Below are 12,896 nucleotides of genomic sequence, written 5' to 3'. Positions count from 1 at the left end.
TGGCTTCTCCTTTAGGGACCAACCCTGTACCAGACCCCCTTTTCATGGGGGAGTCCGTGTTGAGCTCACCTGATCTCAGCCCTCTTCAGATAGGCTCCAGCAGCCCAGCCAGGAACCACACAGGAAGGAGGGTTTCCAGGATCAGGGCTGGAGCATCATTATGGAGTTATCCGTAATAACTTACACAAAGAGAAAACCATGAACAATTTGTGCACTTGGTGGTATTTATTTCTTTCTTTTAACAAACTGCCTTTTGGGAAGAGAGTTGTCATAAGGGCAAATCAATCCTTTCAGAGGTGATTAAAATTGGGGGGGGGCACAACACTTTAGCTCACAGGTAGCCTACTCCTGAAACCCATTGTTTGGTCTTATGTGAGAGCTACATGCTCTATGTTGTAAGAAAAGAGAACAGAAACAATACTGAACCAAGGTTGCAGCTTCCACCAACATATCGTTGTGATCCACTAGGCAGAAAATGGTTCTATGCTTTTGTGTCTATGTGTATGCATAATTAGATGTACCTATAAGTTTAAATAGAGTAGTTCTCTGAGTGCCTTTATGTCAGTGCCCCCCCCCATTTTTCTTCTTTGGGGGCCTTAAATTCCTAAATGTTCACTGTTCAGGTAGACACTAAGTCCACTGAGATGGACTCCCATTTCCTGGGCCTCTATGGGCGTTATTTGGACAAGATAGGAATGCCTCCAGTGATGAAGCCAGCCAGATTAACCAATCTCAGGACCACATGTTACATCTCTATTACATGTTACATCTCTATGGCCACTTTCAAGGAAGTCAGATTGGACTGTACCCACTGGCCTTGACCTATCTGGATCATGATGTTGCCCTGGTTGTGCCAGGGAACTGGATAAAGAGATGAGCCTGCTCATGCCTCAGCTGGTGGGAAGTGTCCCCCAAGGACTGGCTGGCCCAAGTGTTTGCCTAGGGTACTTAGCCACCAACTACTCCCACCACCCCAACCGGGGCCTGTCCTAGAGCCTAAGAACATTTTCAGCAGGAACACTGCTGGAGGGCTCCAATTGCCTCAGGAAAGGAACCTACAGTCCAAGTTTGGCCCAGCGAAGGCCACACACACTTTGTTCCACATCCAGGTCCCGATACCCAGGCTCTGAGAGGCTGTCCCCCATTGTGACCACTGCTTGCCCGGGGCTGAGGCTCGGCGCTGACCGGGTCGTAACTGCCAAGGGCTGGACAATGGGCACATCTGTCCTTTCTCTGAGGGATGAAAGCACCTAAGCAGACACGGCTCTGCCTTTTGTTACGGTTTTTTTTTCTTTCTTTCTTTTGTCAATGAAAGAAAGCCTCGGCATGTGGTAGCCGGGTGTACGTCCCACACTGGGGGCCTCCGCTTGCGTCCCCACCGAGCGCAAGGACCAGGTTCGATTCCAGATTGGAGCGTGATTGTGGGAAGCGGACAATCACTCCCAAAGCTGAATTGATTTTCAAATCTGGAGGCTTCTCGCGGGGACGCCGGGAAGAGGGCGTCCCTACGGGCCAAGCGGAGAGCAGCGCGCCTGGTCCACTCTGCAAGCGTCAGTCCTTCCCTCAAGCAGCGGCCTCTGGGTGCGTTACCAGGAGGGCCACAGAGAAGCCGCAGGAACAGCCCAAGCCTCGGGAGCCCCACCAGCACCCAGAAGTTAGCGTGGGAACCCGCCAGGGCGCTCCCCACCCCCAACACACACACACACACACACACACACACACACACACACACGCCCAGGTACTCGCGGAGCGGCGCGGCGCCTTAATTATCAGCTGCGACGAAGAAGGACCCAGGCGGCGGGGGACTACGAGGTATGGCCGGGGCCAGAACTCTTGGCACGAGCGTTCCCCTCTCCGGCTCACGGAGGAGGAAGGGTGGGCAAAGGGGCCACAGTCCCCAAGCGGACCAAGACATTTAAGATATTTGCTTCTCCTCCCTCCAAAACAGCCAAGCACCTGAAGGTGAGAGCAGGGGCTCCCGGAAGCCCTTTGGGAAACAAAGCTTGGGTAGGTCAGGGTGGAAGGAGTAACGACACAAGCTGAGGCTCCCCGGGCAGCCGACACCGAGTGGCAGCAACTGGAGAGAGGGGTGAGGACTTTGCAGCCTTGGCACACCACCCGGGATGGGAGCCGGAGCCCGGCGGGTGCTCAGAGCCGAGAGGCGCGCGAGTCTCCGCGGGTTGCGTTGGCGGCCCCGGGTCGCGCTCCCCGCCAGGCCTTCGCACGTGCGCGCCGGCCCAGGGCCACCCGGCGCCGCTGTTAGGGCGCGGGGCCCCCCTGCATCGTTCGTACGGGGACGTCACGGGCCGCGCGCGCGGGGGCTGAGGGGGCGGGGCCGAGCCGCGCGCCTGCGCGCTGAGCCCCGCGGGCGTGAGGGCGGGCCGCGGCGGCGGCGGCGGCGGCGGCGGCGGCGGCGGCGGCGGCAGCGGCGGCGGCGGCGGCGGAACCGCGGCCACAGAGTCTGCAACAGTAACCGAGCCATGGCTGGAGCTGGCCAGCGGCGCGGGCAAGCAGCAGCCGCGGAAGACGCGCGGACTGCGTCAGGGGAGCCGGGAGCCTCAGAATCCTAAGAAGGAGAGGGGCGAGAGGGGGCCAGGGGCGGGCGGGCTGGGGGCGCCGCGCTCGCCCACCGGCACGGATCCTTTTTGGAAATTAATATTTAAAAAAAAGCCGAGGACGCAGAGGGGAAGGTGGGGGCAAGAGGGAAGGCGAGATATACAGAAAGGGAGACAGAGCCCCAGAGCGAGAGGAAGGCAGGCGGGCAGGCGACAGTCGCCAGCAGCCGATGTGAAGACCGGACTGCGCGCGCCCTTCGCCGCCTCTGCCCGGCCTCATCGATGTTGTGTCCGCCGCCCGCTCGCCCGGATCACGATGAACGCGCAGCTGACCATGGAGGCGATCGGCGAGCTGCACGGGGTGAGCCATGAGCCGGTGCCCGCTCCTGCCGACCTCCTGGGCGGCAGTCCCCACGCGCGAAGCTCCGTGGCGCACCGTGGCAGCCACCTGCCCCCCGCGCACCCGCGTTCCATGGGCATGGCGTCCTTGCTGGACGGCGGCGGCGGCGGCGGCGATTACCACCACCACCACCGGGCCCCCGAGCACAGCCTGGCTGGCCCCCTGCACCCCACCATGACCATGGCCTGCGAGACTCCCCCAGGTATGAGCATGCCCACCACCTACACCACCTTAACCCCTCTGCAGCCGCTGCCGCCCATCTCCACCGTCTCGGACAAGTTCCCTCACCATCACCACCACCACCACCACCATCACCATCCGCACCACCACCAGCGCCTGGCGGGCAACGTGAGCGGTAGCTTCACGCTCATGCGGGACGAGCGCGGGCTGGCCTCTATGAATAACCTCTATACCCCCTACCACAAGGACGTGGCCGGCATGGGCCAGAGCCTCTCGCCCCTCTCCAGCTCCGGTCTCAGCGGCATCCACAACTCCCAGCAAGGGCTCCCTCACTATGCCCACCCGGGCGCCGCCATGCCCACTGACAAGATGCTCACCCCGAACGGCTTTGAAGCCCACCACCCGGCCATGCTCGGCCGTCACGGGGAGCAGCACCTCACGCCCACCTCGGCCGGCATGGTGCCCATAAACGGCCTTCCTCCGCACCACCCCCACGCCCACCTGAACGCCCAGGGCCACGGGCAGCTCCTGGGCACGGCCCGGGAGCCCAACCCTTCGGTGACCGGAGCACAGGTCAGCAATGGAAGTAATTCAGGGCAGATGGAAGAGATCAATACCAAAGAGGTGGCGCAGCGTATCACCACCGAGCTCAAGCGCTACAGCATCCCACAGGCCATCTTCGCGCAGAGGGTGCTCTGCCGCTCCCAAGGGACCCTCTCGGACCTGCTGCGCAACCCCAAACCCTGGAGCAAACTCAAGTCCGGCCGGGAGACCTTCCGGAGGATGTGGAAGTGGCTGCAGGAGCCGGAGTTCCAGCGGATGTCTGCGCTCCGCTTAGCAGGTGAGCGGGCCAAGGAGCTGGGCGCGTGGGGAGATGAGGGATTGGGGAAGTGAAGAGACCGAAGGAAGGAGGGAAAAAGAGAGCTGGGCACGCATCATTCCGTTCTCCTTTCCCTCAGGGTAGGCGGGGGGAGTAGTTCCCCGGGCCTGGAAAAGCCAGCGCACGGCTGCCAGGAGCAGACCGCCTCCTCCGGGACTCAGTGCATCGGGCTGTGGTAGGCTCCGGGAGCTGAGTGGTACGGCCTGGGCGTGTGCGGGGACGCATGTGTGCTCGGAGACGGTGCTGGAAGCGGTCACCGCCGGAGGCGAAGAGAAGCCACCCCCCCACCCCCGCACCTGGCGGCACACGGTCTGTGTGTCGCGTCTCAGTTAGGCACTCCGGGTTTGGGAAGAGGGAGGCGATGCGTGTGTGCAATTGCGCGCAAATGCTGTCAGCTAGTACCCCTGGCGTAGACCCCGGAGTTGGGTTGGAAAGTGACGGAGCCGCCCGCCCACGTTTGGCTGAACTTGGTGCGGCGACCCCCTCCCGCGCTCACTCTATTGGCGCGGGGCAGGGGTGGGAGGGATGCGGAGCACACTCTGAGGGCTCCGTAAAAGGCTCCGAAGCCGCGGGAAGGTGTGTGTTTGGCAACGAAGCTGTTTAAGAGTTAGCCCGCGTTCAGCCGTGGTAACCGGCTGTGGAAAGGAGAGGAAGGCAGACGGTTCGAGGTAAGGGTGAGGGCAGCGGAGCAGCCAGGGAGCTTACGGCTGAGCCCACGGACCGCCTTTGCTGCCGACTCCTTTACGACTTCACATTTCGTTTTATTCCTCTGCGTGATGTTTCGAATGAATCCCCATGCATGGGGATGGGAATGTGAACATGGCCCCCAAGTCTGTGAGCAGAGGTCTCGCGGCCCGAAACCCCGAGGTCCGGGCGTTTCCGAGTTGAGCGGGAAGGTCTGCGGGCGCTAGCAGCCCGCCGGCGCCTCGCCTGCTCAGCCCCTCTAAGCCAAGGTGCAAGGGAGGCGCCGGGAAGCTAGCGAGGGGACCGCTTAGCCCCGGCCGAATCACACCAGAGATTTCAAGCTGATTCGGCGACCCCCGAGGGCAGAGGACACTCGGGGAGGTAGAGCCAAGGGCAGTCGAGGGCGGACACGGTTTGATGAGACCCCGCCGACTTGATTGACTCCTGGGTCCCTGCTACTCCCCCGCCCCAGCCTCAGCCTGGTGCCCTGGCCCGAGTCCTGGCGAAGAGAAAGGTAAAAGCCGGAATGAGGGTTTGTTAATTAACTGATCGTTCTCCATTAATTCGTCCCTGGAGAATGAGAGACAGTCAATCCGCTCAGAGCCGGGGGCACTGAGCCGTTTCACAGTCTAAAATCAAAGCGAGAGGCGAGAGCCCCCTCCCCCACCTCTTGCGGGCCAATGAGGAGCTAGAGGGAGGCAGGTGCCGGCGTGCCAGTGAGCCAGAAGCCGGAGCCGGAGCCGGAGCCGGAGCGGAAGCCACCCCAAAGCACTCCGTGGGTCTGGGCGCCGGTGGCCTCCCTCCCCGCGCCGTCCTGGAGGAGCCTCTGCCCCGCCAAGTTTTCAGTCCGAGCCCTGTGCCTACCGATTCCAAGCAAAATCCCCACGCAGGCTGTTGCAGCTTATGCCTGGAAGTCAGCGAAGTGGTGATAGGACAGGAAGGGTAAGGGAGAGGTTGACAGAGGTGCCCGCTGGGGCTCCCGCGAATCCATTCCCGAGCCCTGTGTGCATCCACCCTATCGCGTCCCACCTCTGTGAGCTGACCGAGACTCAAGGGCAGCTCAAGTTCCAGAAGGGGTGGGAGAAACAGATGCCCTTCTCCCCGACTGCTCCGCAGCTGCCGGCGCCCAAGGTAGTCAGTGCCTTTTGGCTGGCTCACCTCAGTCTAGCGCCCCGCTTCAGAACCTTGAACCCAGGCAGTGCTCACACAGGCTTACCAGTCGGGTGGGGAGAAATGGAGGTAAGGGGTGGAAATGAAGGGGGATTTCCCACCCAGGGAAGTATGTTACCACCTCCCCACACCTAGTGAAGGCACTTGATGGAGACTTCAATGACTGCCATTCCCCACTGCCCCCTGTCATGCCCTGGAAAGTCAGACTGACAGGTTCTGTTCAGAGACAACCGGCAGCCCTGGAAACCCGGCCTAGCGCGACCAGCGCGAGCCCTCTGACCTACTGGCGTGGGCGCCTCAGTACCGTTTGAAGGGGTAGCACTAGTACTGCCACCCTCCTATGGGAGGCGTGGGCTGCTTGCCAGCCAGGGCCAGCACTCCTGTACTCCCTGGACCCAGGAGGTCATCTAAGGGGTGACAGTCTGGCACCCAACAGCCTAAGGGGAGTCACGGTCGCCCGGGGCACGTGACTTTTTGGGGGTAGAAAAAAGGAAAATCAGAGACTCTAGCAGGGCTAGCTTTGGTGCCCAACCCCAAGTGGAATCCGCATCCTAAGACCCGGATGGAGCGTCGAATGTTTAATTTTCCTTTCTTTAACTTAATTGAAAGGGTGGGAAAGGCTGGCATGGGAGTTCTTGCAGAGTGAGCCTAACTGGGAGCAATCCATTACCCTGCAGGAACTACGACTTACTTTAAAATCACTGAAATCACTGAGTGGGTCCTTTAACATTTTCCTTTGGGGATGGGGTAAGGAGGGAGTGAGGCTGTTTCCTGAACTCTCCGAATCCAATTGCAGACTTACTCGCATTTCAGGTTACTTTGGCCAAGGCTGTGGGACATTGCCTCGACCTCCTCTCCTTCAGCCTTCACCTACAGAGGTGCCCCTTGCAGTTCGGCTCACTGTTGCACTAAAGACCCCTCAACCTTGTCCCTATCCCTTGGGGAGTTTCCTTCACTCCTTGGCGAAGAATGGCTTCTCCATGCTCTTTCTGGTTACACCAGGTGCCACGAAGCCTGTTGCAGGGTGTCAAAACCTCCACACTGGGCAGCATGCTTGGGGAGGTGCCTTCTCCTTACAAAATTATGTCAGCTTGGTAGAAGACAGGAGGAAATTCTCACTAAATTAACTACCTTTAAAAAAATCAATACGTGTTCCCTCAGTGTAATACTTGCTGCTGCCCCATTAAAGTACAGTACAACTAGGCTCCCTGCCGCATCTCATCCGAGGTGAGGTGGATGGGCTGGACTGTATGGGTGGGTGGGCGCCTGGCCTCTGACGTGGGCATCTATTAAGACTTGAAGAGATTAGTTTTCAATTAAAGATTTCAGAAGGCTTTGGCCACAGTAGGGAAGCTGTCAGCCTTTGAAGAGGCTGCAACACACACCCACCACAGAGTACAGCACAGTACCTCAGAACGCAGGAGGCAAGTCCCAGTGGGTTTGGGCAGGGGCAGGTGCTGGGCCTCTCTAACCCTAGGGTACCTGAAGGAAGGGTACCTCCAAACATCACTGGAGAGCCTATACCCGGGATTGTGCCCCCTTCCTGTCCGGAATTTGCCCCAGAATGGCCTGAAGGAGAGCCTGAGCCTGGGAGAGGGTGGGAGTGGGGGAAGGGATGTCCAGCCAGGAGGTGACCATGAGAAAGTCTCACAGGGACCAACCTGGACTGTGTTTGCCATAAGTGGCCTTGTGGTCTGGTTGATTGATAACTGGCCTCCACGCAAGTCCATTTGCTTTTTGTTAATATTTATCCCAGCCGGTGACATTTCAACTGTCCCGTTCCCCACCCCCTTCCCTAGGCCAAGTGAGCCAAGAAGGAGTGCTGTGCTGGGCCTTGGGAACCTCACTTCCCCAAATCTCAAAGACCCCCCAGCCAGGAGAAAAACCGGAACTGGGCATTTGGGACTCCAGAACTGAAAGGTTTCCTGGGCCCAAAAGAAGACACCAAGTAGACTGGTTCCCTCATGCCCCACTTCTCACACAGTGCAGCTGCTCCCAGCGGGCGGTTCTAACAAAGGGCCTGTGGGGCGCGGCCAACCACATCCGCTAGCTAGCAGCCCAGAAGCCAGAGGGACTGCCCAGGGTGGAGGGGAAGATGCACCTCCTCCAGAGGCTTGGTGTGGCCTCCTCCTGAATGTGCAGTGGTGGGGCAGCCAGTTATCAGGAAGAGTCCCAAAGAATCTTCATCCTCTCAGGGTGAATGGTGGCCATGTGCCCAGGAAGTTGGCTGGGCACCCCCACCCCAGCACACACACACACACACACACACACACACACACACCAGCACAGCAGGATACCAAAAATTTTCACCCCAGTCACCAAAAAACTCTGCATGGGCCCTTCTCTGAGCCCATGCCTGACACCTTGAGGGCTGGGGGTCAATAGTTCCTTCTTGCAGTCCCCACTAGGGAGCACAAACCACAGTGAAGGGAGGAAGGAATGCCTAGTGTTAAGAAGTGTGCATATGGTGAAGTTTGGAGTTGACTGTTTGACGAGAGTAGGAAGACCTGCTTCTGACGCTTGAGGAGACCTGGTGGTTATTGTGTGGGGACTCTAGTGTCAGCACATGAAGGATGACTGCCTGAGACAAATAACCACATTCTGAAGACAGCTGGCTGTCCTGCCAGTGGGTGCAACCCCAAACCCCTTGGAAATGCCCAAAAGGTGATGAGGGTCAGTTAGAGTGACCCACTGGCCCCAGGGCTGTAGTGGTCACTAGAGACCCAGGCCCTGCCATAGCTACGTTTCACTTGAGACTTGGGACAGACTGTGCCAACAAAGCAGTTATATTGTAGCAGCAAAGCAACTCAAAGCCCAGGCTGCATCTTTCTTCATCTTCAAGCTTTGATCATCAGTGCCCTGCAGGGAGCTGGAATCTTGTCCTCCCAGATGCCCTCCATTGGGCTCACCTTCCCCCAGTAGCCTGATGGGCTGTGTGCTGCAGTAGCTCCGCACGCCCCCTGTGGGCTGCCACCGGCCGCCAAGCAAGCTCTTGGTTCAACATGCTATGGAGAGGAAAGGGATGCTTGCTATGGCTTTGTTTTTACATCCTTGTCCTAGTGATTAGCAAAACAGTTATTTTTTGATAGAAAAGGGGTGGGAAGGAGAAATCTATCTTGGTCCTCACTGATGTCTAGGTATTACCCCATTGATGAAACAAAATTGCCATCCCCCCGCCAAAGTACACCCCAACTCTGACCTCTCTAAACAAGATGTGTATTTGGATTTTCTATCCAAATTATACTTTTGCTGGCATGTTTTTATCTGAGCAAAGCACGGTCAGCGTAGAGAAGGCAATCCTGTGTTGGAGGTTGCGGCTGGAGGATGTAGTACTGGGAACCTGGATTAGTGATTCCTTTGTTTTGTTGTTTCCCCCTCTAGCTAACTGACGGGGAGTCGGGGAGTCGGGAGGGAGGCTGCCCTGAGGCTTTGAGCTTGGAGGGCTTTGTGTCCTCTGGGTGGGGTGGGTGAAAGGGCCTCCGGAGGCCCACCAGCCCAGAGCCTTGGTGCGCCGTCAGGACCCTGGACAGGGCCCCGCCAGCGCCTGCCTGGTCGCGTTGTCTCCTCGCTGCTGGAAAGTGGGTAGGATGCCTTTGAAGAGTTGTACTAAGGAAGCAAAAACTAACAGCTAATATTCTGAAGTTTATGAGAAATCTCGAGGCCCCGCCAGGAATATACACCAGCACAGTCAAGTAATCAAAAAGATCAAACCTATCCTCGTCGATCAGATGATTGATCTTTTCTTCCCTCTCCCGCAGCTTTCTATGTATAGTCTGAGTACATGCTCACACCTGCTTATAAAAATCGGAATTCGAGTCCCTATGGGTGTGACAGGGGTTGGATCATTAAGCTAAAACGTTCAATTCAGTCACTTTGATCCGTGCTGAGGAAAATCTATAGTCATCTCTAATCTACGAGGTCTTTAAGAAGGTTGTTACACGAGCTGTTTTGATGTCATCATTTCCACATTCATGGCAAATTCAGCTAATCAAAAAGACATTGCTACCCAAAGTTCTCAGAAGGAATAGTTCTTACAGAGTGTAACTGTAAAATTTATTCTTGATTTCCTTGTAATAAAGAAAATCCTCAAGTCTGATGGAGTTGGGTAATTTAAAAAGAGGTTCTCTGTGTTTTGCTCCTCAAAATCCATAGTTAGAAGCCTTGCGCTTCAAGTAAGTGCTCAGTGCTTTTTGTGGACTCTGCATTTTGGAATAAACACTAACTTAATGCTTTAAATCAACCAAGGAGCCTTGATGGATTGGATGAGAAGTGGATAGTTTCATTTCAGTTAAAACAGCAGAATTTCCACACTTTTGGTAAAATGGAATGGTCCCCAGCCTAGGGTAGAAATAGAAGAAGGGTCTTATTGAAGTCATGGCAGTTAGGATAGATTTCTCATAATTCTGAATAAAAGTGTTCAACAAGTATTCATTAAATACTATTTTCATCATGTCTCTATTTAAATAAGATGAATAAGCACCTTTGGGAGAAGAAAACCACCTTATTTCTACATAAAAAGTGTCAGCCTCCTACAGTTCAGTAAAAAGAAAAAGCGGATTTCTAATGTGTATGAATTTACTGCACAATCATAAATCCCTATCTTCTACCAATAGATTTGCACAGGTTTTTATTTTGTGACAAGTAAGTTAATACCAATAAGGTTTAATTTCCTCTTGAAGTGATAAGATTGGATTACATGACTAGACCAGTCATAAGACAGTCTGATGATTTTGATACAAACATGGGAATTTATGTTTTACCACTGTGTCTTGATATAGAATCATCTATTGTTCCTCTCAAAAGATGTTACATTATCATAAAGTTGGAAAAAATAGCTTCTAGAATTTTTCTTCTCCTTTAGATGAAACAATTTGATAAAACAACAGCTGAACAGAAACCAGTCCTTGAAATACTACCCATCCAATTTTTCGTGGCATTTGATAAGAAGGAGCTTGTGTCTGTTGTGTATGTTCATTAGGTACTGAACTAGAACATAAATGTTCTCCTTTAATATTCTATTTCAGTGACTCCCACATCTTACTCCATGTTGGAATAACTTAGGGATTTTTACAAATATGATTCCTAGCTAAAACCCAGGGCACTGACCTAGGCATTGGGATTTTTAAGAACTCCGGTGATTTTAATGAGCAGCAGAGTTGAGGAGACACTAATTTATGTGGTAATTACTATTATTTTCCCTGTTTCTATGTTCATTAAGGTTACATAACTTATCTCTGGTAACACAACTGGAAAGCACTGGTACCCGGAACTCATCTTTCCCAGCTCAAAACCCTAGAACCCTCTTACTCTCCACGCTGTGCCTACTAGTACAGACCCACCAGATCAGTGGACCTAGAATGTGGAGATGTCTGACTTACTGTCATAAACACCTGACTAGAAAGTGTCTGCATAATAAACGTCTTGAAATTGGAGAGTCTTCCTCTGGGACTCTCAAGGAAAGTTACATATGGAAACTTATTTCTTTTTTACTCAAAACTTATAAGAGATACTTCTTATTGCTCTCTTTTTAAGAAGCAGCCAGAGGAAATGTAAGGCAGAATGAGAGGTAGACGTGGAACCCGAGTCTCCGTATCCATTTGTTCACTTAAACAATTATTGATGGGCAAGACCCAATGGTTAGATGTGTTCTGTGGGTAGGACTGGTCCATTGGGACTCCTGCCTGGAGGAGGGCCCAAAGGCCCAAACCTCCCATACTTTCAGGGCATTGGTGTTCTGAGATCTGTACTTGCACAGCAATTACATTTCTTTGCTTCAGATCAGTGCCTATATTGCTATTCCACGCTTGCCTGCTACTCATGTTTTAGGACTCCACACTAAAAAATAATAATTTAAGTAAAACTCTGTGCACAAATTGGCAATCATCCAGAGGACAACTTACAATTTCCCTCAAACACTGGGTGTTTCCAGTTATCCATGTCTCTCATCTTCCTTCGCATATGCCATAGGGTACTCAGAATCGACAGTTTCTGAAATCACTACTTTCGTTTTTGCATCTGGTGATGATCTCATAGTCCCAAAGAGAGGTTATCAAAGGAACACAATAAACTATGAGCTTTTCGCTTTCTTTCCTGTCTTCTAAAACAGATCAATGGCAGGGGAAATTAAATAAATAAACGAGCGAAGCGCGCCACCTAGTGACCTCCGTGCTCACTGCAGATGAGGTGCGTGAGAGGAGTGGCTAACGCGATTCAAGTATTGATGGAGTCACAAAAATCGTTCATTAAGGCAATTTAATCTTTGCTATCAAATGTCCTTTCAATTCATTTGGGATAATTAAGATGCAGTTAAAGTGATTAAATTCTAATTACTTATGCTAGACAAAGACATATTTGTCACACTAATGCGGTTAACTAAGGACTCAGAAAGAAAGTTAACATTTACTTCAAATGATGCAACTGGAAAAATCAGTTCCTCTTTTCATCATTAATCCACCGAGCCGGGTGATTATGTAATGGCACTACAAGCTCATTAAGTAGGGGAAGTGCTGATTAAAATGACTGCTAGGAGGAAAACCTGAACCAGGAGCGCCTCAATAGTTTGGTTAGCATCCCAAGCAAAATTTCATGGTGTTCTTTCCCTCCATGTCCCTCATCCCAAAGTAATAAGCAACTCCTGAGTTTTGTCATGACATTTTAAAAGGAGCATTTCAGAGAAAGCCCTTATTGTGAGCCTACAGACATTGTTATTTTTCAGTGCTAAAGGATATTTTTAAGTGCTAAATGGATGCTCAGCACAGGGAGGAGCTAGTCAGATGGGCTGGGAAGGGAACTCCTGGAGCACACACCTCCAGAATGAAGATTTCCACTGAAGGTTTCTGAGGCCACCTCCCTTCATGTAAGCACCCTTCATAGTAAGCAGTCCCTCCCCGCCTCCCTAGTTCCACTGCTACTGCCTTTGGTGCAGGAGGACAGATTCCTCTGCACAGGATCATGCCACATTTGATTATTATGCACACTCTGAAGACCGCTAAGTATATCTCAGGTGCAAATAAGTCTTATTCAGTAT

The 12,896-nt window shown here is 53.5% G+C and overlaps 1 protein-coding gene across 1 annotated transcript in view; it reads left to right on the top strand.

Annotated features, from left to right (window-relative positions):
• Positions 1 to 2,385: 2,385 nt before the first annotated feature.
• The window catches only part of ONECUT1 (one cut homeobox 1), a 42,993-nt gene continuing 32,482 nt past the window's right edge, over positions 2,386 to 12,896 (top strand). Inside the window, exon 1 of the mRNA XM_025472746.3 lies at positions 2,386 to 3,976. Coding sequence (XP_025328531.1) covers positions 2,872 to 3,976 — 1,105 coding nt within the window. The 5' untranslated portion in view covers positions 2,386 to 2,871. The remainder of the gene's footprint in view (positions 3,977 to 12,896) is intronic.

The sequence above is a fragment of the Canis lupus genome, chromosome 30 (assembly GCF_003254725.2).
Source record: "Canis lupus dingo isolate Sandy chromosome 30, ASM325472v2, whole genome shotgun sequence".
Classification (NCBI taxonomy): Eukaryota; Metazoa; Chordata; class Mammalia; order Carnivora; family Canidae; genus Canis; species Canis lupus.
The sequence above is the reverse complement of the archived record's forward strand: the minus strand, read 5'-3'. Positions and strand labels throughout refer to the sequence as shown.